Source organism: Enhydra lutris, unplaced genomic scaffold (assembly GCF_002288905.1).
Source record: "Enhydra lutris kenyoni isolate GAN:26980312 unplaced genomic scaffold, ASM228890v2 scaffoldscaffold96, whole genome shotgun sequence".
Taxonomy (NCBI): domain Eukaryota; kingdom Metazoa; phylum Chordata; class Mammalia; order Carnivora; family Mustelidae; genus Enhydra; species Enhydra lutris.
Genome location: NW_019154180.1, coordinates 4,346,843 through 4,373,957, shown reverse-complemented (window position 1 = coordinate 4,373,957; position 27,115 = coordinate 4,346,843). Strand labels below are relative to the sequence as shown.

General features: G+C 36.3%; 1 protein-coding gene across 1 annotated transcript; it reads left to right on the top strand.

Annotated features, from left to right (window-relative positions):
• Positions 1–25,420, top strand: LOC111139161 (chloride intracellular channel 2). The gene is made up of 6 exons (XM_022491328.1): positions 1–400; positions 12,137–12,246; positions 12,371–12,496; positions 22,967–23,073; positions 23,553–23,734; positions 24,700–25,420. Exons 1-6 carry the CDS (start codon positions 368–370, stop codon positions 24,859–24,861), a joined length of 720 nt encoding a protein of 239 aa, XP_022347036.1. The 5' UTR covers positions 1–367; the 3' UTR covers positions 24,862–25,420.
• Positions 25,421–27,115: the final 1,695 nt, after the last annotated feature.

The following is a 27,115-nucleotide window of genomic DNA, read 5'->3' as shown; positions in this document are numbered from 1 at the left end:
GTATTTGTGTGTATGTGTTTTTCCTATGCTGACTCATGGCATTGAAGTCTTTCTGGAAACACCCCCACCTTTGTAGCCAGCCAGTTTACACACAGCCCTTCAGCTCCTCCTTGATTCGAATGTTAAGTCAAGAGGAAGAAGGAAAACAAATCCAAGAACTGCTCTCAACAATCTAGAATTCTCTGCACCCCACCTCTTGAGAAGAGAGACTGGCCCCAGCTCTGACTCAGTCTACTATAAGCTTGACTCTCCTCTTAAAGCACAAGCTTTATCCGAGCCTTCGGACAAAACTGGAAGAAAATAGTGCACGAGTACTGTGAACTCTGCAAGAGACAGGGGACTGACAACTGGTGGTAAAAACGGAAAGATGGCAGATCCTGAAATTGAGCTTTTTGTGAAGGTACGTTTTCTAGCTATAATAATTGCATATGTAATGTATTATTTCTTGACACTGTGCCTTAAATTCTAAAAATAAGTCAATATTTGGGCTAGAGATAAGAAATAATTTTGTAATTATATTCCTCCTGTGAGTACTTGATGTATGAATGGCTGTCCTTGGATGACAACAGGAAAACATATTTTTTGAAAAAGGCAAAGATATATTGTGGAAAGAGCACTAGACTGGTTGCTAGTCTGAACAACTAAATTATATTCTTGGCGGCTTCCTATGTAACTTTGGGCAAATCTCTCCTTTTCTCTGGACCTTTGTTTCTTCATCTGTACGATGAACAAACCTGACAAAATGATCCTTAAGGGCTTTCTAGCTTTTGCAATCTGTGTTTTATGAAATAGGTTTTGGAAGGCCTAAATGGGGAAAGGAAAAGGCCAAAAATGGGTAGGTGCCCCAATCCTGCACACAGTCCAGACAGAGCTTTCTAAAATTCTCCCACAAAAGATGAAGCTCACTGTGGAGTCACATGGACACTATGGGAGCAAATAGTCAGGAGTCTGCATGAGGAAGACGCATTTTAGAATGTTGTGTTTCCTCTTTATGGTCTGCCTTGGGGTTTTTTTGTAATGCCTTAACTTTTGAGAAAAGCCCTTTGGAAAACCCCTAAGCAGGAGAAATGAACATGTGTTTCTAAATTAACTCATCAAGAAAAATAGTAATTTTGTATAGGTTATTACAAGTAGAAATTACAGTTTCCTAAAACTTTGTTTATATTAATTGTTTTTTTCTTCTATATTTTCCTTGACTATTAGAAATGTCAAGAATGATAATAATCATAATCATAACAAACTCTCACATCTGAGCACTTCACATATATTACATATATTTATATATATTACCTCATTTAGTCCTAATAACTTACATTAATAGTACTATTAGAAGTAGTATCAGGACTAGGAGTAACGGTAGTAGTTCTTATCATTATAGTAATATTGTGCTCATCTCTAGGTAATTAAGTGAAGGCAATAAAATTTAAGTAACTTGCCTCTAAAACCACATCTATTGATGACTTACAAAGACATGAAGTAAGGTATGTTTTTATGAAATGTTAGTTTAAACATCTGTTAGCCGAAGTAATACTTTCACAATCATTTAAAAATATTTAACAAATGGTCACATATATACACAAAGGACATATTCAACCTGCCCTTTCAAAATTATAGAGTGATTCTTGAATTCCTACATAGCAAAATAATCCAAGTAAGTGTTGGACTATGGGGCATAAGAGCTACTTCTCTTATCTCTGGATTTTAGCAAAACATGTGACTGCTCAGACACAATATTAATAAGCCTTGATTTCCTAACTGGCTTTTTACATCTACCAATTTCAAACCAGAAGTAATGTCTCATCACAGGCAAACTAAAGTGTTCCTTTAGTCTAAACTACTCATTCAATCCAATCAAACACACCTACCTAGTTGTTGGCATTTATCTATGTGTTCATCTTCATAGAATTCCCATATTTGGGTATTAATCTGGACAGGAGATGTTAGTGACTCACACACTGAAGGAACAAATGTTGAATTAAATAATAACTTTCAGGTTAAAATAACTAATCATTTGTTGAGTACTTACTATATGTCAGGCATTGTGTTAAGTGGTTTATTATTAACTCTAATTATGGATACAGAAAATGAAACAAAGAATATCTAAGTAACTTTGTCCAGGGTCACATAGCTAGTGAATGGCGAGGTTAGGATTCTAATTATTTAAAATAGTTACGTCTAATCTTATTCAACTGTTTTCAATTTGGCAAACCTTTTAGTAAATTTTTCCAGAATTTCATCAGGTGGAATCCTTTCGATGTTATCTAATGACATTGATACAAATTATAGATTTTCTGAAAGAACATTATCATCTGGTGCAGGTATTTGTTTTGCTTTGCTTTAAGATGCATTCCGTAGATCTTTCATACAAAATATGGAGATGGGACATAAGGATTGAGAGACAGGAAAAATGTTAATGAGTGAGTTTAAAAAGCACTACTCTTTATCAGTGGTATCTAATTATAGATCCTGCTGTTTCTTTCTAAAGATTAAAATAGTCTGTGATTTCCCCAGCTACCTCTGGCTGTCCTTAAAAACCCTATCACAACTTCTTTCCCATATCACTGATGGGATACCTACAAGAGATTAAGGACTTTCCTGTCACAATTAAGAATTTGTATCACCCCAAAACAAAAAAATTTATAATACACCACCTATGTGTTTTAATGTAATCAGTGAAAACATTGTCTTTCAACACTGAATAACTTGGGCAAGATTTTTAACTATGAACTAAGAACAAAAGACTTTCTAACATACATTTTATTTTCTCTAAATGCAGACTTTATCTTACTGGTTTGTTGCTCATTGATAAATAGATTTTGTGATCTCTACCAAACACTCTAAACTAAAGATTTTTACATAAAGTTATAGAACTTAACATTTCTGCCAAAATTCTGAATGTGTCAAACCCATTTTATCTCATACCTTAAACCCAAACCCCTAACCCCAAATCCCCTAATCACTAACCCTAACTTTAACCCACTGGATGGGTCTCTGGACTCAAAAAATGCAGGCACAAAACTAACCCTACCGTAACTCTAAACTCTGATTTGAGAAAGTGGCTTATTGAATGCATGACAAGAAAAACTGAGAAACATCCTAATTATCCTGGAGAAGACTCCAAACTTTTAAGAATTGGTAGTAATACTGAAAATGGGTGTGAAGGTAGAGATAAAAACAGAAAAATCAATGGAACATCTAACTAAAAAGTATTTAGAGTCCCATATACCCTCATTGTCTCAACTGGTAGATGGTTGCCAAGTTTATTCTAAACCCAAAATCACAGAGTTTATTCTCAGGAGAGATCTTTGAACTGGAGGATATCAGGCATGTAGCCTAATCCCTGACTGGTAAACCCTAAGCCCTAACCCCAAGTTTAACCCTAACCCTAACACTAACCCTAACCCAAATGCTAACCCTCACCAAAACCCTAAAACTAACCCTAACACTAACCCTTAACAGCACACCCTAACCCTCTGGAGAGGTCTCTATACTGAAAATACCAGTCACATACCCTAACCTTAAAACAAACCTTAAATCTAACTCTGACCCCAACCCCTACACTTACACTAGCAAAAATCTGGGATTTTGTCCTCTGGTGATGTCTCTGATTTGGAAAATACCAGGCATATACCCTAACCCTAATCCTAACCTGTAAGCACTAATCCCTAAACCTAATCCCTAAAATTGACCCTAACTGTAATACTAACACTAATCCTAACACTCTAGAGAGGTCTCTGAACTGCAAAATACCAGGCATATAATATAACCATAACGCTAAGCCCAAGCCCAGAAGAAGTCTGGGGTTATATTCTCTGGTGAGTTCTTGAACTGCAAAATTCCAGGCACATACCCTAACCCTAACCCTTGATCTGAGAAAAATTCTTACTGAACACATGATAAGAAATGTTGAGAAGCAGCCTAGTTTTCCTAGAGATGACCCCAAACATGTAAGAATTGGTAGTATTGGGGCACCTGGGTGGCTCAGCTGGTTAAGCATCTGACTCTTGATTTTGGCTCAGGTCATGGTCTCAGGGTTGTGAGATTGAGCCCCACATTGGGCTCCACACTGGGCATGAAGCCTACTTAAGATTCTCTCTGTCCCTCTTTCTCTCTCCCTCTCCCCTGCCTCCCTCCCTCTCTCATTCTCTCTGTCTCTCTAAAAAATAAAAAAAGAATTGGTAATATTTCTGAAGATGGGTGTGAAGGTAGGGATTAAAAACAAAAATAAATTCAATATCTATGTAAAGAGTATCTAGAGCCCCAAATCCCCTCCTTGCCTCAGCTTGATAAATGATGGCGATGTTTATTCTCATCCCAGCAGAAGTGTGGGGTTTTATTCTTAGGAAAGGTCTCTGAATGGCAGGAGACCTGACAGATATCCTAACCCAAACTCTAACCCTAATCCATAACCCATAACCCATAACTATAACCCCTAACCCTAAAACTAACCGTAACCCTAACCTTCTGAAGAGATCTCTGAGTGGCAAAATACCAGGCACATACCCAAGCCCTAACCTAACCCCTAATTCTTAACCCCTAACCTTAACCCTAACCCCAGCAGAAGTGTGGGATTTTATTCTCTGGAGGGGTCTCTGAAAAGCAAAATACAAGGCACAGACCCTAACCCTAACAACAACAACAAAAGTTGAAAAAAACAAAAGTGGAAAAGAAAAAAGAGATCATACCTTTCTCTGAATTTTCAGACCATTTTCAAACTCTCTTAGAACTATCATAAAGACTATCATAAAAACTGATTTTTTTATACAACAAAACTATTAGATGGGAGAAACAGTGTTTAAGAGTTTGGGTTTCAGAGTAGACAGTTCTGGACCTGCTACAAGAGAAGTGCACTTTAACAAGTCAGTTCTCTGGGCATCATTTTCCTCACCTGCAGAACAAGAGTGTTAACAGAACCTACCTCATGAGATCATCTTCACTGGGAGGATTAAATAAAACAAATATATAAAACACTGTAGTTGTTAACATAGTAAACACTTAATAAATGTCAGATATTGTGACATATTATTTTTCATCTTCAGAAACTTATGTCACAAACAAAAAGAGAAAAGTTGTTTTTGTAAATGATCACATCCTGTCTTTGCCAGCTATACATACTTAAGAGGTGGTAATTCATCAATCAGGCTAGGGAATTTACATTCTAAAATTTTCTGTGATGGCACTTTAAATCATCATATTATTAACAGGAAAAAAATCTCAGTTTTCCTGTAAAACTTGACTGCATTCCCCCCACATCTCAGTGTTTTGCCTTTCGTTTTGCCAAAGGCAATCCACCCTTCCTGCTGTATCTATTATCAGACTCCATTCTTCTTCCTGCCTCCCACCCATAATCATGATTCTACTCACTAGCCCCAGTTCTGATTGGATCCTTAGTTTGACTTCCGTTACAAAAGAAACACAGCTGCCAAGGTTGGGTACCTCTTCCCATAGCTCTTCACTCCCTGACATCACAAAAGAACAACAGTAACGATCATTTCCTCTGTTGTGCTCATTGTCAGGGAAAGAAAAATTTGTCCAAAGAATTGGGATTTTGCCCGGGCCTTCTGGGACCTTAATATTGCTAGAAATAATAGATCAGAGCAGCTGTAAGGTGAAAAGTACACTTTACTTTCTTTTACAGACTAAAGCAAAAGCAGAAATCAATCAATCAATCAATCAATCAATCAGTGAGTCCAATAGATGAGATACTTTGATGGCTTGGACTTGGGTAGCTAGCACCTAACAGTGTTAAACAGATAGTAAGCATCAAATAAATATTGAATGAATGAATGATGTAATAGCCATGCCGAATGAAAGAACTAAATGTATTTGTAGATATTTATAGGTAAAACTGACAAGAATTAGTTTGGTGGCTTGCACAACAGATATTTAGTTCTAAAGGTTGGATGTTCAAGATCAGGGTGCCAGCGTGGTCAGGTTCTGGTAAGAAATCTTTTCCTGGCTTATAGATGATTGCTTTCTCAGTGTCTTGCATGGTGGGCAGAGAGAAGAGGAGGAGAGAAGAGAGAAAGCTTCCTGGTCTCTTCTTATAAAGGACTTAATCCCATCATGAGGGCCCCATTCTCATGAGGTCATATAAACCTAATTACTTCCCAAAGGCCTGGCCTCCAAATACTGTCACATTGAAGGTTAGGGTTTCAAAATAGGATTCTGGAAGAGTACATTTCAGTCCATAGCAGATAGCAGTGTCATGTGCAGGATTAGGAGCCCTAAAGAAAGAGTAGGTCAGTCAGTGGAGTAAAGAAAAAGAAAGGAATCCATTTTGTGACATGTTAAGATTGAAGTGTCTAAAGGTGGGATTTCCCACGAGACTATATCAGCCACAGCCCTCAGAAGAAGTGGCTACCTTTTCTTCCTCATTTTTCTCACCATTGAGCCTGGAAATAAGGTAGGTACCCTTTACGTACTTGCTCCCCATTCCTGCTTCCAGTCCATTCTACCTCCCCTATACAAAGAAATATCTAGGTTGAGTCTCATAAAATCAAACTAAACCACACACTACCCTTCCTGGTTATAGTAGTCTTCCAATCACCAGGTCACTCTCCCCTATTCCTTGAGTTTTTTTAGCTTCTGGATCATTGTCACTCTCTCCAACACTATTCCTATCATAATTCTTGGCGATTTCAATATCTGCATAGATGACTCTTCCTGTACTCTGGCCTCTCATATCCTTGACTTCTTCCACTGATCTTGTTCTTCCCCTTCCATTGTCACATCCTAACCTTGTCACTGCAACTTTTGCAACAACTGCATGATACTATGGGGGAATTAATCTACTTTTTGAAATTTTATATTTTAATGCACTTTATTGATGTATAATTTACATAAAATAAAATGCACCTATTTTAAGTGCATCATCCAGTGACTTTTGACAAATACATATGCACATGCAACCACTAACCCAATCAAAATATACAATATATCTATTACCTCAGAAAGTTTCTTTGTGTTTCTTTGCAGTCAGTTTTCCCCCACTGTACCCCACTACTCCCTACCAGATCACTTATCTGCCATCTCTCAGGATACATTGATTTGTATTTTCTAGGATTTTCTATAGATTGAATTGTACAGTATGTACTTTTGTTTGGCTTCTTTCACTCTGTGTAATTACTTTGGAGATTTCCCATATTGTTATGTGCATCAATATCTCATTCTTTTCTATTGCTGAAGGGTATTTGGGTTGTTTCCAGTTTTTTGGCTACTATGAATAAAGTTGCTATAAACATTCATGTACAAGTCTTTCTATGGCCATATGCTTTCACTTCTCTTGGATAAATACCTAGAATTAAAATTAATGGGTCATATGGTAGGTTTTCAACATTTTTAACTTTGACAAACTCTTTATAAACCACTTGTACCATTTTACACTCCCAACCACAGTGTATCAGTTCTAATTGCTCCAAATTCCTGGTGATACTTGGTATGGTCAGTCTTTTCAATTTCAACTATTCCAACGTGTGTGTAGTAGTATCCTGTGCTTTTAATTTTCATTTCCCTGTTGACTAATGATGTTGAGCATTTTTTCATGTCTCTTTCATACAGTGTTTAAATCTCATGCTCATTTTTAAGTTAGATAGTTTGTCATTGAGTTTATTCATATATTTTCTATATTTTGGATACAAGCATTTTTCATTTTCTTTACAGTTCTTATGAAAAGCAGATTTTAGCTTTCATTAGCTCAATTTATTGAATTTTTCTTTTCTCTTCTTCACTTTCTGAATCCCATCCATATTGACCTTCTTTCAGGTCCTTATAATGCCATGCTCAAGCAAGTTTCAAGGCTTTTGGGTATGCTAATTGCTGTTTAGAATGCCTTCTTTGTGCCTATTCACCTAGTTAACTCTTATTCTTTGAACTGAGTTCAATTGCCACTTCCTCAGAAAGGCCTACCCTAACAGACCCCATATAGATTGTGTTTTTCTCATAACATGCACATCCATCTTTCCTTCAAAGATTTTACCTCAGTTTAAAAGTAAGTTAATTTGGAAGATTATTTTTTAATATCTGTTATATATAATGTATATTGTATATGTATATGGAATATCTGATCTATTTTTTAAAATATTTTTATTTATTTATTTGACAGAGAGAGAGATCACAAGTAGGCAGAGAGGCAGGCAGAGAGGGGGGAAGCAGGCTGCCGCCGAGCAGAGAGCTCGACGCGGGGCTCGATCCCAGGACTACCAGACCACAACCCGAGCAGAAGGCAGAGGCCTTAACCCACTGAGCCACCCAGGCACCCCTTTGATCTATTTTAAATACATTATTTGTTCAGTAAGTATTTATTGGGAGAGTAAATGGATGAGTGAAGTGTAGGGGGCCATAGATAAACTCAAAGTATACATAAAAGTTCAGTGCAGAAAATTATGTTGTTTTCAGTCCGTGAGCAAAAGATGCTCTTTATTTTTCACCATTATTTTTCTTACTATTGAAGTATAGTTAACATATAATGTTATATTAGTTTTAGGTATACAACATATTGATTGAGCAATTCTATACATTACTGAGTGCCCATCATAAGTGTAGTTGACATTTGTCACCAAGCAACATTATTACAACATTATTGAGCATATTCCCTATGCTGTACTTTTCATCTCCATGACTTATTTGCTTTATAACTGAAAGTTTGTACCTCTTAATTCTCTTTGTCTATTTTGCCACCCACTGCCCCTCTGGAAACCAGTAGTTTGTTCTCTATATTTAGAGATTGAGTTTGTTTGGGGTTTTTGTTTATTTGCTTCCTTACTGTTTTGCATTTTCTCTGACTTTTTTCACTTACCATAAGATCTTCTAGGCCACTCATGTTGTCACAAATGACAAGTTCTCATTCCTTTTTTATGCCAAATAATATTCCATTCATCTATTGATAGACACTTGGGTTGCTTTCATATTTTGGTTATTGTAAATAGTGCTTCACTAAATGTAGGGGTTCGTATATCTTTTCAAATTAGTGTTTTCATTTTCTCTGGGTAATACTCTGTTATTTCTTACCTTCCTGATACTAGCCATTCTGACTTGTGTGAAGGGAATCTATCATTGTGGGTTTGATTTGCATTTTCCTGATGATGAGTGATGTTGAGGATCTTTTCATGTATCTTTTGGCCATCTGGATGTCTTCTTTGGAGAAATATCTATTAAATCCTCATTTTTTTTAAGATTTTATTTATTTATTTGACAGACAGAGATTACAAGTAGGCAGAGAGGCAGTCAGAGAGAGGAGGAAGCAGGCTTCCTGCTGAGCAGAGAGCCCGATGTGGGGCTCGATCCCAGGACCCTGGGATCATGACCTGAGCTGAAGGCAGAGGCTTTAACCCACTGAGCCACCCAGGCGCCACTAAATCCTCATTTTTAATCAGATTATTCAGGATTTTTTGGTGTTCAGTTGTACAAGTTATTTTTTTTTAGATTTTATTTATTAATTTGAGAGAGAGAGCATGCACGAAAGAATGAGGGAGCAAGAGAGGAAACACAAGCAGGGTGAGGGGCAGAGGGAGAAGCAGGCTCCCCGCTAAACAAGGAGCTCAATCCTGGGACTCTGGGATCATGACCTGAGCCTAAGATAGATGCTTAACCAACTGAGCCTCTCAGGCGCCCCAGTTGTATAAGTTCTTAACATATTTTGGATATTATCCCCTAATGAGTTATATTATTTGCAAATATATTTTCTCATTCAGAATGTTGTCTTTTTGTTTCATTAAAAGTTTCTTTTTGCCTCAGGAGACATAGCCATAAATACATTGCTAAAGCTGATGTCTAAGAGATTATTGCCTGTGTTTTCATCTAGGAATTTTATGGTTTTAACTCCTACATTTAGGCCTTTAATCCATTTTGAGTTTATTTTTGTGTATGGAGTAAAAAAGAAGTGGTCCAGTTTCATTCCGTTGCATTTTTTAGCTGTCCAGTTTTCCCGGCATAATTTATTGAAATGACTGCTTTTTCCCCATCGGATATTCCTACCTCCTTTGTCATAGATTTACTAACCATATAAGCATGGATTTATTTCTGGGCTATCTTGTACCATTGATCTATGTGTCTATTCTTATGTTGATTAGTATAGTCTTGTAGTATACTTTGAAGTAGGAACATGATACCTGCGGTTCTGTTCTTTCTCAAGATTGCTTTGGCTATTCAGGGTCTTCTGTGATTCCCTACAAATTTTACAATTATTTGTGCCAGTTCTGTGAAGAATACCATTAGCATTTGATAGCGATTGCATTGAATCTGTAGATTGCTTTGCATACTATAGATATTTTAACAAATTTTAACAATATTAATTCTGCCAATCTATGAGTACAATTTATCTTTCCATTTGTTTATATTATCTTTAGTTTCTTTCATCAGTGTCTTATAATTTTCAGAGTACAGGTCATTCAGCTCCTTGTGAAATTTATTCCCAGGTATTTTTTTTAAGTAGGCTCCACACCCAGGATGGAGCCCAACATGGGGCTTGAACTCATGACCCTGAGATCAAGATCTGAGCTGAAATCAAAAGTTGGACACTCAACTAACTGAGCCACCCAAGTATCCCAAATTGGTTTTTTCTCATTCAATTGTAAATGGGATTGCTTTCTTAATTTCTATTTCTATTAGTATATTATTGATGTATAGAAATGCAACAGATTTCTGTATAAAAATTTTGTATCCTGCATCTTTGCTGAATTCATTTATTAGTTCTATTAGTTTTTTGGTGGAGTCTTTAGAGTTTTCCACAGAGGGTATTATGCTGTCTGCAAATAGTGACAGTTTTACTACTTCTTTCTCAATTTAGATCTTTCATTTATTTTTCTTGTTTGAGTGTTGCTAGGACTTCCATTATTATGTTGAATAAAAGTGGTGATCTTAGAGGATAAGCTTTCAGTTTTGACCATTGGTTATGATGTTAGCTGTGGGTTTTTCATATATGAACTTTATTATGTTGAGATATGTGCCTTCCAAACCAACTTTGTTGAGAGTTTTTATCATGAATGGATGTTATATTTTGTCGAAAGTGTTTTCTGATCTATTGAGATGATAGTCATATGGTTTTTATTCTTTCTTTTGTTAATATCCTGTATCACATTGATTGTTTTATGAATTTTAAACCATCCTTACATCCCTGAAGCAAAACCCACTTCATGATGGTGAATTGTCCTTTCAATGTATTGTTGAGTGTTATTTGGTTGTATTTTGTTGAGGACTTTTGCATCTATGCTTATCAGGGATATTGGCCTATAGTTTCCTTCTGTAGTGTCTTTGGTTTTGGCATCAGGGTAATGGATCTATTAACCACTTTTTTAAAAATTTAAGTACAAAAGCTAGAACACCAATATATTCCTGGTGCCAAAATAAATTCCAAATAGATGAAACAAATGCAAAAACTGAAAGCCGAAAGATACTAAAAGAAAACACAGAAGAACATATTTATAATAAAACAAAATAAGAAAGGGTTGGGATTGGTTTTTTTTTTGTTTGTTTTTGTTTTTTGTAATCTTAATGTATATAATGACAGTGTAAGGAGATCAGAAAAAATGGACTGAGTAATAGATTCCATGTAAAATTTAATTTTTACATAAACCATGTTTTAAGGTACCTGTAATATGTATTAAAACTGTTAATATCTTTAATATATAAATAAATTTTTCAAATCAGTAAGGAAAATATCACTTTGATAGAAAAAATGAAAGTTTGTCTTTAACAAATACTTCACGAAATAAGGAAATAAAATCTGCAATAATTGAAATGAAAAATGCACTTGCTCTTTTTTCAACATTCTCATTTTGAATATTAATTCCAAAGATATAATGTCAGAAGTGCAACAAATTATATGTCCAGAAGTATTTGCTGCTGAAGCATTCAGCGTAGCAAAAATTTTGGAATATCTGAAATGCCCATCAATAGGAAATGGTTATATAAATTCTGGTACCATATAAAATTAGCTATTATTATTATGTACTCATTAAACTTGTCACTTTAAATACAATAAACTTATTTGATTCATTATATCTGTCTGCCCACAAGTGGTAGGATCCATGAGATTAAGGGCTTCCAATTTCATCTCTAGCAACTGGCTCATTTCCCAGTAGGCACTCAATACATACTTGAGCAAATGAATGAATGAGGCCTTCCTTTATCTTAACAGGCTGGAAGTGATGGGGAGAGTATTGGAAACTGTCCCTTTTGCCAACGCCTTTTTATGATCCTCTGGCTTAAAGGAGTTAAATTCAATGTGACTACTGTTGACATGACCAGGTAAGAGAAATCAGGACATGTTTCATTCTGGAGATTGAAATCAGTAGACACCAATATAATGTTTGTGTTTGTGTATGTGTACTTTATCTAGAGGCCTAACTCTGCTTATTTTCAATAATCATAGAAAGCCTGAAGAGCTGAAGGACTTAGCCCCAGGTACCAATCCTCCCTTTCTGGTGTATAACAAGGAGTTGAAAACAGACTTCATTAAAATTGAGGAGTTTCTAGAGCAGACACTGGCTCCTCCAAGGTACAGCACTTTACATGATATTACTGTTTTTGAGAAAATCTATTTTATTGCCCTATATTATAGATTGAGGATTCTTACTTCTAGGTATCTAACTCTTTTTCACTGTTGGACTTCTCTTTTGCTGTTTTTCTAGAAATGTTTACAAAGATCCCCATGATTATACATGATAACAAAACTTTTTTACAGTATTACTTATTTAATATAGGTAAAGTTATTAAAACTTTATTAGATGTAGGTAATATATTAGGAAAGGGCAAAGGATAGATTTGGAAACCTGGGAAAGGCAGGGAATTTCAGCCATAATGAAGCTTGGGGACATTTATACTGATAGAAATTAGACTTGTTTTATTGTAGAGCCCTCACAAGATCTTCAAATTTGAAATAGCCTTTGATTCAGTCTGATTTCTAAACTCTGCAGGTTGGGAAGTATAATGTCTATCATTTATAAACTTCCCCCTTGAACTTCAAATACATAAAAATGTTAGATGTAGCAGCGCCTGGGTGGCTCAGTCATTAAGCGTCTGCCTTCAGCTCAGGTCATGATCCCAGGGTCCTGGAATCTAGCCCTGCATCAGGCTCCCTGCTTGGTGGGAAGGCTGCTTCTCTCTCTCCTACTCCCCCTGCTTGTGTTCCCTCTCTCGCTGTCTCTGTCTGTCAAATAAATAATAAATCTTTTTAAAAAGTTAGATGTAACATATCAAAGTATTTTTTAAAGATTTTATTTATTTTGGAGGGAGAGAGAGCAAGCAAGAAGGGGAAGAGCCGGAGGGACAGGAGAGAGAATCCCAAGCAGACTCCCTGCTGAGCAGGAAGCCCCACCAAGGGCTGGATCTGACAACCCTGAAATCATGATGTGAGCTGAAACCAAGAGTTGGATGCTTAACTAACTGAGACACCCAGGCACCCCCTAGAGTATTTTTTATATTTTTTTATGTTGTGCCTTTTGTTTATTCCATAACTGGAAGCCTGTATCTCCCACTCCCCTTCACCCATTTTTGCCCATACCCCCACTTTGGCAACCAGCAGTTTGTACTCTGTATTTATAGGTCTGTTTCTGGAGACATCACAATTTCAGATTTCAAGTTACATTACAAACCTGTAGAGATCAAGACAGTATGGTACAGACACAAAATGATGGGTATTGAGGAAGGTTAATGTGATGAGCACTGAGTGTTCTATGTAAGTGATGAATCACTGAATTCTACTCCTGAAACCAATGTTAAACTATATGTCAACTAACTATAATGTAAATAAAAACCTTAAAAAAAGTAAATCTGAAAATTCAGAAAAGAAAAAAGACACATAGATTAATGGAACCGAATAGAGAGCCCAGAAATGAACCCACAACTCTATGGTCAGCTAATCTTTGACAAAACAGGAAAGAATACCCAGTGGGAAAAAGAGAGTCTCTTCAGCAAATGGTGTTGGGAAAACTGGACAGCCACATGCAAAAGAATAAAACTGGACCACTTTTTTATACCATGCACAAAAATAAACTAAAAATGAGTGAAAAACCTAAAAAAATACAAAGACAAGTTTTTTCCACCGACTCCTTGACACACTCAATATATCATGGTGGAGCAGGAATTGGATAATTGGAATAAAAACTACCATTTTGGGGCGCCTGGGTGGCTCAGTGGGTTAAGCCGCTGCCTTCGGCTCAGGTCATGATCTCAGGGTCCTGGGATCAAGCCCCGCACCGGGCTCTCTGCTCGGCAAGGAGCCTGCTTCCTCCTCTCTCTCTGCCTGCCTCTCTGCCTGCTTGTGATCTCTGTCTGTCAAATAAATAAATTAAAAAGAAAATTATAAAAAAAAAAACTACCATTTTTTTTAAAGGACAACAATAAGAAGGACACAATAATCACCTGTTTGTAACTGTTACCATTGTTAGGGAAACAAATGAAAGACTGTTTCTAAGTTTTGGCATTACAAACAATATACTTTATTGTATACATTACAAACAATATACAAATATACTTTCTTTTGTTTTCTTTTTTTTATTATACTTTTTTTAAATTTATTTGACAGGCAGAGATCACAAGTAGGCAGAGAGGCAGGCAGAGAGAGAGGGGGAAGCAGGCTCCCTGCTGACCAGAGAGCCCGATGTGGGGCTCAATGCGGGGCTCGATCCCAGGACCCTGGGATCATGACCTGAGCCAAAAGCAGAGGCCTTAACCCACTGAGCCACTCAGGCACCCAATATACTTTTCTTTTACAAAAGCCCCCCAGAGTGGTTATTTTGTCTGCCATATTGGTAGATATGGAAGCCCTTTCATAGAAACTTTATCTAAATTTTTTTAAAGATTTTATTTATTTATTTGACAGACAGAGATCACAAGTATGCAGAGAGGCAGGCAGAGAGAGAGGAGGAAGCAGGTTCCCCACTGAGCAGAGAGCCCAATGTGGGGCTCGATCCCAGGACCCTGGAATCATGAACTGAGCCGAAGGCAGAGGCTTTAACCCACTGAGCCACCCAGACACCCCAAACTTTATCTAAATTTTTAAAACCTGTTAGATACCTACATCAATGAAAATGGTGGAGTAAGGAACTCCAAAACTCCATCCTGCCATAAAAATAATGAATAGTTTGAGGGGAAATGTCAGAATCAAGTTTTTCAGAACTCTGGAATATAACCCAAAATTTACCAGAGCCAAGGGAATATTAATGAAGAGAAAAAGCTTAATTTTAGTAAAAGAGCCTTGTGGGCTTTTAGGTTATGTTACCATCCTCTACTCCTCAGTCTTTAACAGCCTTAAAGATAGCAGTCCACATTGTAGGTGCAGGTTGCTGGTAGCAGAGGACATGATATGGGATTTATTCTCAAATAAATATGGTTGTGTGGTTTGGCCTGGTGGCACCCTGAAGGAGTAGGTCAAGGGTTTGTCTCTTTTCACCTACTTTACAGCTTCCCCGGGGCTGAGGCAGTTTCCTTGGGGGCATTCATGGAAGGCATTTAAAGGCAGTTGCATTAGTCCTTGCTACATGGGACAAGGGATAGTACTTGGGGAAAGCAATAGACAACTGAAAAGCCTGGGAAGAAACAGGCTAGGATGTTTGGGGGATACTTGGGGGAATAAAGGCTTCAAAACACTTTCATGTATTCTAGGGACTCTAGAAGTCCATGCACATGTCCAGGTTTAGACCTATGCTCATAGAAGACTTGAGAAGATCCTAAATTCTTACTTCTGACTGAACTTCAGAAAATTCACTAAACAAATAAAGGATACCTGCAATAAGCAACAACAACAAATCCTGGGGATTTTCAGAGTTTCTACATTATAGTGTTCAAGTATCCATTTTTCAAGAAAAAAATAAAGTTCATGCCATTTGCGATGACGTGGATGGAACTAGAGGGTATCATGCTTAGCGAAATAAGTCAATCGGAGAAAGACAACTATCATATGATCTCCCTGATATGAGGGAGAGGAGATGCAACATGGGGGGTTAAGGGGGTAGGAGAAGAGTAAATGAAACAAGATGGGATTGGGAGGGTGACAAACCATAAGTCACTCTTAATCTCACAAAACAAACTGAGGGTTGATGGGGGGAGGGGGGTTGGGGGGGGTGTGGGATTATGGACATTGGCGAGGGTATGTGCTATGGTGAGTGCTGTGAAGTGTGTAAACCTGGCGATTCACAGACCTGTACCCCTGGGGCTGATAATACATCATATGTTAATTTAAAAAAATAAAATAAAATAAAATTCATGTCAAGAAACAAGGAAGTATGGCCCATTCACAGGAAAAAAAGAAATTAATAGAAACTGTCCCTGAGAAAGCCCAGATACTTGATTTAATATACAAATATTTTATATCAACTACATAAAATCTGTTCAGAAAGCTAAAGAAAACCATGGACAAAGAACTAAAGAAAAGTATAGAGCACAACCTCAACATAGAGAAAATATCAATAAAAAGATAGAAATAATTAAAAGGAACCAAATAGAAATTCTGGAGTTGAAAAGTACAATAACTAAAATGAACAATTCACTACCGAACTTCAACAGCAGATTTAAACAGATAAAAGAAATAATATGCAGGGCGCCTGGGTGGCTCAGTGGGTTAAGCCTCTGCCTTCAGCTCAAGTCATGATCTCAGGGTCCTGGGATCGAGTCCCGCATCAGGCTCTCTGGTCATCGGGGAGCCTGCTTCCCCCTTTCTCTCTGCCTGCCTCTCTGCCTACTTGTGATCTCTCTCTCTGTGTGTCAAAGAAATAAATAAAATCTTAAAAAAAAGAAATAATATGTAAAACTGAACATAAGTCAATTGAGATTATCCAGTCAGGGAAAAAGAAGAAAATGAGCAGAATCTCAAATACCAGTGGAATACCATCAAATGTACCAAGATACACATAATGGGAAAGAGAGGATAGGAATCGAGAGGCAGAAGAATGTTTGACAGAATAATAGCTGAAAACTTCCTAAATTTAATTAAATACATTTATCTATACATCCAAGGAGGGCAATGAATTCCAAGTAGAATAAACACAAAGAGATCAAAAGCAGGATACATTATAATCAAATTCTCTAAAGCCAAAGCCAAATCTTGAAAACAGCAAGAGAAAAATGACTCATCATGTGGAAGGGATCCTCAATAAGATTAACAGATGAAGGCAGAGAGCTGACATATTTAAAGTGCTGAAATGTGGAGCAGCTGGGTGATACACTCAGTTAAGTATCTGACTCTCAGTTTTGGCTCAGGTCCTGATCTCAGGGTAGTGAGATCCAGCCCCAGGTCAGGCTCCACACTCAGTGTGGAGTTTGCTTAAGACTCTCTCTCCCTCTGCCCCTCCTCACTTCCTTCTGTCTCTGTCTCTCTCTGGCTCTCCCTCTTGCCCTCTTTCTCTCTCTCTCAAATAAACAGATAAATCTTTAAAAAATAAAATAAAATAAATAAAATAAAGTGCTGAAGGAATAAAAGTCAACCATATTGGGCAAAACTATCATTCAAAAGTGAAAAGAGACATTAAGACATTTCACATGAACAAAAACTAAGGAATTTTTTCTGACACTTCTGTTCAACACCGTATTGGAAGGTCTAACCAGAGCAGTTACAAAAGAAAATAAATAAAAAGTATTCCAAAATGGTAAGGAAGAAGTAAAACTATTTCTATTTACACATGGCATGATCTTTCATATAGAAAATCCTTTAAAATCCACTAAAATACTACTAGAACTAATAAATGAATTCAGTGTAATTGAAGAACATAGTCAATATACAAAAATCAGTTGTATTTCTTTACACTATCAATGAATAATCCAAAAAGTAAATTAAGAAAAAAATTCCATTTTTAACAGTAACAAAAATAACAGAATACTTTAGAATAAACTTAAGGAAGGAGGAGAAAGAGTTCTCTGCTGAAAAACACAAATCATTTTTGAAATAATTTAAGGAAGACCTAAAACATGTACATTTATATTAGTTTCTTAGGGCTGCCATAACCAAGTGTCATAAATTGGGTGGCTTAGAATAGAAATTTGTCTTAACAGTTCTGAAAGCTAGAAGTATAAAGTATGAAGTCAAAGTATCAGCAGGGCCATGCTCTCTCTGAAACCTTTAAGAAAAAGATCCTTTCTTGCCTTTGCCTAGTTTCTAGTGGTTTTCCAGCAGTCATTGACATTCCTTGACTTGTAGATCTGTAAGTCCAAACTTCCATCTTCACATGGCATTTTCTCCATACTTCTGTCTTTTCAAAAGATGTTATTTTTTAAGAACACCAATCATTTTGGATTAATGAACTTGCCTTACTCCAGTATGGCATTATCTTAACTAATTACATCTGTAACAGACCTATTTCAAAATAAGGTTACATTAGAAAGTACTTGAGTTGTGGTGCTTGGTTGGCTCAGTTGGTTGAGCATCTGACTCTTCATTTCAGCTCAGGTCATGATCTCCTGGCTTGTGAGACTGACCCCTGCATCAGGCTCTCTGCTCAGTGGGGAGTCTGCTTGAAGATACTTTCTGCCCTCCCCCAACAAAATAAATAAATAAATTTTTAAGAAATAAAGTACTGGAGTTTATGACTTCAACATATCTTTTTGGAGTGACACAACTCAACCCATTCAAACATCCCATGCTTGGGGAATAGAAGACTTAATATTAATATTGATAGAAATATTCTCCAAAGGGATCTACTAATTCAGTGCAACCACAATAAAAATTCCAATTTTTTTTTGCAGAAATGAAAAAGGCAATGCTCAAATTCATATGGAATTGCAAGAGACTACAAATAGCCAAATTAGTTTTGATAAAGACAAAGTTGGAGGACTCACACTTCCTGATTTCAAAACTTACTACAAATCTATAGTAATCAAAACAGTGCAGTGCTTCCATAAGAATAAACTTATGCAATAGACCTGCATAAGAAAGGAATAAGTGAATGGAGGAGAGTTGAGAGTCTGGAAATAAACCCATACATCTATGGTATATTGATTTTCAAGAATGCCAAAACCATTCAATGAGGGAAGAATAGTCTCTCCAAGAAATGGTGCTGGGACAACTAGATATTCCATGTAAGAGAATAAAGTTAGACCCTTACTGCACACCATAAATAAAAATTAATTCAAAGTCTATCAAAGAACTATATGTATGGGCTAAAACTATGAACTCTTAGAAGAAAACTTATATGTAAATCTTCAGGAACTTGTGTTTGGCAATAGAATCTTAGATATGACACCAAATGTTTAAGCAACAAAAGAAAAAATAGATTAATTAGAATTCATCAAATTAAAAACTTTCAGGCATCAAAGAACACTATCAAAAAGAATGAAAAGATAACCCACAAAATGGGAGACAGTATTTCCAAATCATGTATTTGATAAAGGTCTAGCATCCAGAATATATAAAGAGTTCTTTCAATTCAACAACAGAAATGCAAACAACCTAATTTTAAAATGGACAAGGGACTTATGTAGACATTTCTCTAGAGAATATATGCAAATGGCTAATGAGCGCATGAAAGGCGTTTAACATCATTAAACATTGGGGAACTGCAAATCAAAGCCACAATGAGAAAAAAAAAAAACACAATGAGATAATACTTTAGAGCCACCAAGATGGCTCTCATAAAGGAAACATAAAATAGCAAGTGCTGATGAAGATGTGGAGAAATCGGAATTCTCATACATTGCTAGTAGAAATTCTGCCAATGCAGAAAATAGATTGACAGTTGCTCAAAAATTTCACCATAGCATTCTCGTATAACCCAGCACTTCCAAACTAGGTACACACTCAAAAGAACTGAAAACAGGTATTCAAACAAAAACACATATGCAATGTTCATAGCAGCACTATTTGCACTAACCAAAGGATGAAAACAGCACAAATGTACATCAACTGATTATTGAATAAGGAAAATATGGTCTATCCATACAATGAAATATTATTCAGCCATAAAAAAGAATGAGGTAGGGATAGATACTAGAATATGAATGAACCTTGACCATCATACTAAGTGAAAGAAGCCAAACACACAGGCCACATATTATATGATTCCATTTATATAAAATGCCCAGAATAAGCAAATTCATAGACACAGAAAGATTAGTGGTTCCAGGGGCTGAGAGGAGAAGTAAATGGGGAGTACCTGCTCAATGGGAAATAGGTAGGAGTGATTGTTGCACAAGCCACTGAATTGTACATTTTAAAATAGCTCATGTAGTTTTATGTTATGTGAATTTTATCTCAATTTTTTTAAAAAAAGATTAGGCCTTTAATTGAAATTACACTGGATTTATATTACTATTTGAAGAAACTTCATTTGTATGATACCAATGATTCCCATCAGAGAACGTGATTTATGTATTTGTTTGGGTACCATCTTATTATATTTTTATTGAGATATAATTGTTATATTACATTGTGTAAGTTCAAGGTATACAACATGTTGATTTGATATTTATATATTGCAATATGATAACCACTGTAGTGTTAATTAATATCTCTATCACATTACATAATAGTTATTATTATCATTTCTTTTTTGTGGTGAGAACAATTAAAACCTTGTCTCTTAGCAACTTTTGAAGTTTATAATAGCGTCTTGTTGACTATAATTACTATACAGTACTTATTTATCTATTAGTTGCAAGTTTTTACAATTCAAACAATATCTCCCCAATCCCTCCACTGAGGTGCCTCCAGTAACTATCACTTGACTGTTTTTTTATGAACATTATAGTATATATTTCATATAAGCACCACATCTCCTTTAGCTATTCATCCACTGATTTACATTAGGTTATCAATCTAAGTGCCAGTCTTATGTTCTTTGATAAGATTTTGTCTTGTTCTGCTTTTTTCATATTGGCTCTCTACCTTTTCTATTAAGTTATTTCTAAATATTTTATACTTTTATGAGTATTGTAAATGGAATATGCTACTAATATCCATTTCTATCTGGTTATTGCTAGCATGGAAGACTTATTTTTTTAATGTTTGACTTATATTAGCCACCTTTCCAAAATATCTCACTAATTCTAGTAATTTTTCCTATATTTTCCTGGGTTTTCTAGGTATATAATTATATTGTTGCTCCTCTTCCAATAATAATACTAGTGCTTTATGTTGTTCTTCTCAACTTACTAGAATCTCAAAAACAGTATCTACTATAAAAGGAATTGTAGGTGTCTTAATTTAATGTAAATGGTTCTCAAGTTAATGTAATTAACTTGTTCCTTAATTTAATGTAAATGGTTCTAAAGTCACCATTTAGAATGGTTTTTTTGTTTCATCTGTTAGTGCATTCAGCACAATGTTGAAGAGTAGTAATGATAGTGATTACTCTTATCCTGTACTCATTTTAAGGGAAATAGTTCTAACATTTCTCCATTTATAGGGTGCTTGATGAAAGTTTTTGATGGATACATTTTATCAAGTTAAGGAAATTAATGAATTAGTTTAATCATTCAACAAATATTTACTGAATACTTAGTAAGTGTCAGATATTATTCTAGGCACTTGGGACACATCAGTGATTAAACCAAGCAAAAACACTCTGCCCTTGTGGACCTTACATTCTAGCTGGGGAAGACAATAAACAAACTACTTTAAAGCAAAACAAACTACTTTAGATGATGCTAAATACTAAAAACAAATAAAACAAGGCAGGGAAATAGCAAGTGCTAAGGACAGGGGAAGGGTTGCAATGTTAGGGTAGGCAGAGGAAGGCCTGACTTAGGAAGAGATTATAAAAATAAGAACTGAAAAAAGAGGGGGAGCAGGTCATGTCCATATATGAGGGAAATCACTCCATTTAAGGCAGACAAAGTGAAAACGACTTGATGTGGAAGCTTGTCAGGCCTATTGGAAGAACACCAAGGAGATAAGTTCCAAGTGAAGTGAGTGGGGAAGAGTAGGAGGAAAGGAGAGCAGAGCGGTAAGATGGGGTCAGATCACATCAGTCCTCGTAGACTACTGAGAGGACTTGGGTCTGAGTCTGAGTAAGATGGACACATTGCAGGGTAATAAGGAGGGAAGAGACATTATACAACTTACCTTTTAGCATGATTGCTTTGGCAGCAGGTAGAAAATAGTCGAAGAGTGTGGGGGACAAGCAGGGGAGTGGGGAGAATAATCAAGAAGCTGTTGCAGTAGTATAAGCTTTAGATCAGTCACGGGGCAGTGGAAGTGGTGAGAAGTGGATAGAATCTGAGTACATTTGGGAATTTATTTGTTTTCTTTTCAGATTTTTATTTAAATTCTATTTAGTTTACATACAGTGCAATAATGGTTTCAGTAGTAGAATTCAGTGGTTCATCACTTACATACAACACCAGTGCTCACCCATTGCCCTCCTAAATGCCCATCACCCATCTAGCCCATCCCCCACCCACCTCCCCTGGGTAAGCTGGCAAGAATTGAAAAGTAAACTGGCGAGAATTGCTAATAGATCAAATATGGATATGGAGAGAAGAGAGGAATCAAGGAAGATAACTAAGTTTTTGTCCTGACCATTTCTAGTTGCTAACGGAGTGTTTTTTGTGAATAGGAATTGATTTTCATTGAACTCTTTTTCTGCATCTATTCATGATCATATGGTATTTAATTTCTTAATGTGGTGAATTACATTATTACATCATTTTAGAGGATACTCTATATTCCTTCATTTTTATGTAAGTTACAATAATTTAAAACCATGTTTTTCTTATGACTTATCTTTGAAAATGTATTACCAACATATCTCCTGCCAAATAGGCTTTTAGGAGCAAGTACGGAGGACCTAACTGCCATTTAAAATATTGTTTCTACAAGTTAATGAGCTTTGAATTCTCCACAACTGGTTTCCCAGTGAACTTTAGAAATTAAGTATTCTGTTATTGGGAGAAATATATATTTCCAATCAGAGATTCCAGGGCCTTCCATGTCCAGCACAATTTCCCAAAACCTCCATTCTCAGTAAAGTGCAAGCCAGGACACTTGGTCCCTGACTTGTTATGTGTGAATAATCATAGACTGATGTTTCTTTTTAAGGTATCCTCACCTGAGTCCCAAGAACAAGGAGTCCTTTGATGTGGGCTGTAACCTCTTTGCCAAGTTTTCTGCATACATTAAGAATACTCAAAAAGAAGCAAATAAGCGTAAGATACCTTTAAATTTCTGTTTCTCTCACACATTTGCTGACTCTCATAGTCTCACTCAGCTAAAATAGGATTTTCCTGAATATGTAGTATATGTTGGGGAATACACTTTTCCTCTGATTCTTTCTTCTCTCCTTTGAGATCCCTTTGCATGAAGTTTTATTAAATTTAGAACCCAAGATTCAATAGGGCAACTACTAACTTAGCTCAATTAGAGCATTGATATGCCAGGAGTGAACTAACTGCAGGACTGTGTACTTTTAAGGTTTCTGAAACCATAACATCTACCACAAACATTCTTGAATAGGTCTACTATCTTCTGAGTCATGAGAGCTATTAGTCTCTGATTCCACTTCTGACTCTTCTGTGTTTAGTAATAACATGTATGTAAAGATGTCTAAATGTGTAAAAAAGCGTATTGAGAATGTATTCAGTCATGAAGACAAAACATTAGTAACCCTATGATTTCTTTGCACCAGATTTTGAAAAATCTCTGCTCAGAGAATTTAAACGTCTGGATGACTACTTAAACACTCCGCTTCTGGATGAAATTGATCCAGACAGTCCTGAGGAACTCACAGTTTCCAGAAGATTGTTCTTGGACGGGGATCAGCTCACACTGGCTGACTGCAGCTTGTTACCCAAACTGAACATTATTAAAGTAAGTCTTTGTAGGGCATGCTGAATGGTTTGGGAGGGGTTTGGGAATTGCCCACATGAAACACAGTGACTATTTAGTGTGAGATGTTAGATGATGGTTTTGTCATCATCATTATGCATAGTGTATATCTCCTTTTTCTTCCCAGAGGAAAAATCCATAATGATCTTTTCTGGGAACCATAAAAACTTCTTGCTTCTTCTGAAATCAGGTGTTTTCCACTGTCTTATCTATAAAACAAGGGTAATGTTACCCATTTCATGGAATTGTTGAGAAAATTAAATTAAGGCATGTAAAATGCTTAGAACAGTGTCTGAATCACAGCAAATGATAAATAATGTGAGCAACTAATTTTATGATGATTTAATCATTGATTTAATAAATTCTTATCGAACAGAACTTATTCTGTCACAGATCCTATGCCAGACACACAGAACATATAAAGAAATAAGACATAGTTGGGACCCAGGACACCTGCGTGGTTCAGTCAGTGAAGCGTCTGCCTTCAGCTCAGGTCATGATCCCAGGGTACTGGGATGGAGTCCTGCATCGGGCCCCTTGCTCAATGGGGAGCCCACTTCTCCATCTGCCTGCCACTCCCCATGCTTGTGCATGTGCTTCCTCTTTTTCTGACGAATAAATAAATAAAATATTTTTTTAAAAAGACATGGTTGGGACCCTAAGCAAAGTCTTAGTCTAGTGGAGAAATATGTGCTCTTTTTCTATGCTTTCCTCTAAACATATTAATAATTAAGTACAGCATAAATATAAATGTGATTACACACACATAGCTTTGTCTACATTTGTAAATGAAACATTAAAGCAGTAAGTCCAAGATTTTTAAGCTTATTTTTTGTGTAGATAACATGTCCTTAATGATCGTGACTTTTGAGATATGTTTCTACACACTAGGCATGACACTGATGTCTTTTACTACCAACTGGTTTTTTTTTTCCCCAAAACCCTAGGTTGCAGCCAAGAAATACCGTGACTTTGACATTCCAGTAGAATTCTCAGGAGTCTGGCGCTATCTTCACAATGCCTATGCCCGTGAAGAATTTATCCACACATGTCCTGAAGACAAAGAAATTGAAAATACCTATGCAAGTGTGGCTAAACAGAAGAGTTAGAACAGCTCTTTTAGTAGAAAGGCTCTCTTTTCACTTATCATATTATAAAGGTTTTTGGTAATAAGAATATGGAAAATACTGTTTCCTCTACCCAACTCTCTTATGAAAAGAATCCTGTATTTTCTGTATCTAGTCAGTCCAAACTATCTTCTCACTGTGTATTTTAAAGTTCCTTATATATTCACTTAATTTTCTTTATTCCCATGGCATAACTACTGCAATCCTAAATCACATGGAAAGTATCATGATCTTTTGCTATTTAATTGAATTATTAGAATGCATCATGTGTAAGCTCAACAGATGGCTGAAGTTACAAACGACATAAATAGAGCCACAATCTTAAACTGCTCCTTAGAAACACTTCCGTTTAAATCATTAAAACAATTTTACATTTTTGTTAGTTTAATACATGGGTGAATTTATTTCTGGTATGAATAAAAAAATCAGAGAGTAAGTATATCAGAGAGGCAAATGCTAAAAGAATGACTTTTAACATCAGCTCTAAAAAGGGATTAAGACCAACTGGTGGGGTGCCTGGGTGGCTCAGTAGGTTGAGCCTCTGCTTTCTGCTCAGGTCATGATCTCAGGGTCCTGGGATCGAGCCCCGCATTGGGCTCTCCGCTCGGTGGGGAGCCTGCTTCCCCCTCTCTCTGCCTGCCTCTCTGACTACTTGTGATCTCTCTCTCTGTGTCAAATAAATAAATAAAATCTTTAAAAAAAAAAAAAAGACCAACTGGTATTAGAATGGCATTAAATACCTAGAAATATGACTGCCTCATAGTCACACATAAGAATATGATCTTTATGACCAGGCTATATTGTTAAATGAACAAGTATTCATTAAATAAAACATAGTAATAATTTTTAAAGAAACAAATATATGGTAAAGTCTCAAAGTAAACTGGACATTTTAGTCCATAAAAATAAGAAGGAAACTAAGAAATTTGACTGGCCAAAAAGCATTGTTGCTGTCCATAAAACGATAAGGCACACTGTCTTTAAAGAATAATGACAAAATGGGCGCCTGGGTGGCTCAGTGGGTTAAAGCCTCTGCCTTCGGCTCAGGTCATGATCTCAGGGTCCTGGGATCGAGTCCCGCATCGGGCTCTCTGCTCAGCAGGAGGCCTGCTTCCTCCTCTCTCTGCCTGCCTCTCTGCCTACTTGTGATCTGTCTCTGTCAAAGAAATAAATAAAAAAATTAAAAAAAAGAATAATGACAAAGATTTGTATAGAATTTTAAATCTTCTATTACTATATGTACTCAAATTTACATGTTAAAATAAAATCACTCAAATCTGAAAACAAAAGCCGAACTTGGTCCTTCAAAGGAGAAACAAAATTCAGCCTCAAAAAAAGAAGACACCATAGATCAATGGAACAGATTAAGAAATCTGGAAATAAACCCACAACTATATGGTCAATTAATCTTTGACAAAGCAGGAAAAAATATCCAATGGGATAAGCAGTTTCTTCAGCAAATGGTGTTGGAAAACAGCAACATGCAGAACAATGAAGCTGGACCACTTTCTTATACAAAAATAAATTCAAAGTGGATGTGAGACAGGTAACCATTAAAATCCTAGAGGAGAACACAGGCAGTAACCTCTTGGACATCAGTCACAGCAGCTTCTTTCTAGATATGTCTCCTGAGGTGAGGAAAACAAAAGCAAAAATAAATGATTTGAACTTCCATATAAAGAATCATGTCATCTGCGAAGAGAGAGAGTTTGACAACTTCATTGCCAATTTGGATACCTTTTATTTCTCTTTGTTGTCTGATTGCTGTTGCTAAGACTTCTAATACTATGGTGAACAAGAGTGGTGAGAGTGGGCATCCTTGTCGTGTTCCTGATCTCAAAGGGAAGGCTGCAAGCTTTTTCCCATTGAGGATGATATTTGCTGTGGGTTTTTCATAGATAGATTTGATGAAGTTCAGGAATGTTCCCTCTATCCCTGTACTTTGAAGCATTTTAATCAGGAACGGATGCTGGATTTTGTCAAATGCTTTTTCTGCATCAATTGAGAGGACCATGTGGTTCTTCTCTCTTTTCTTATTAATTTGTTCTATTACATTGATTGATTTGTGAATGTTGAACCATCCTTGTAGCCCAGGAATGAATCCCACATGGTCATGGTGGATAATCTTTTTAATGTGCTGTTGGATCCTGTTTGCTAGGATCTTGTTGAGAATCTTAGCATCCATATTCATCAGTGATATTGGTCTGAAATTCTCCTTTTTGGTAGGGTCTTTGCC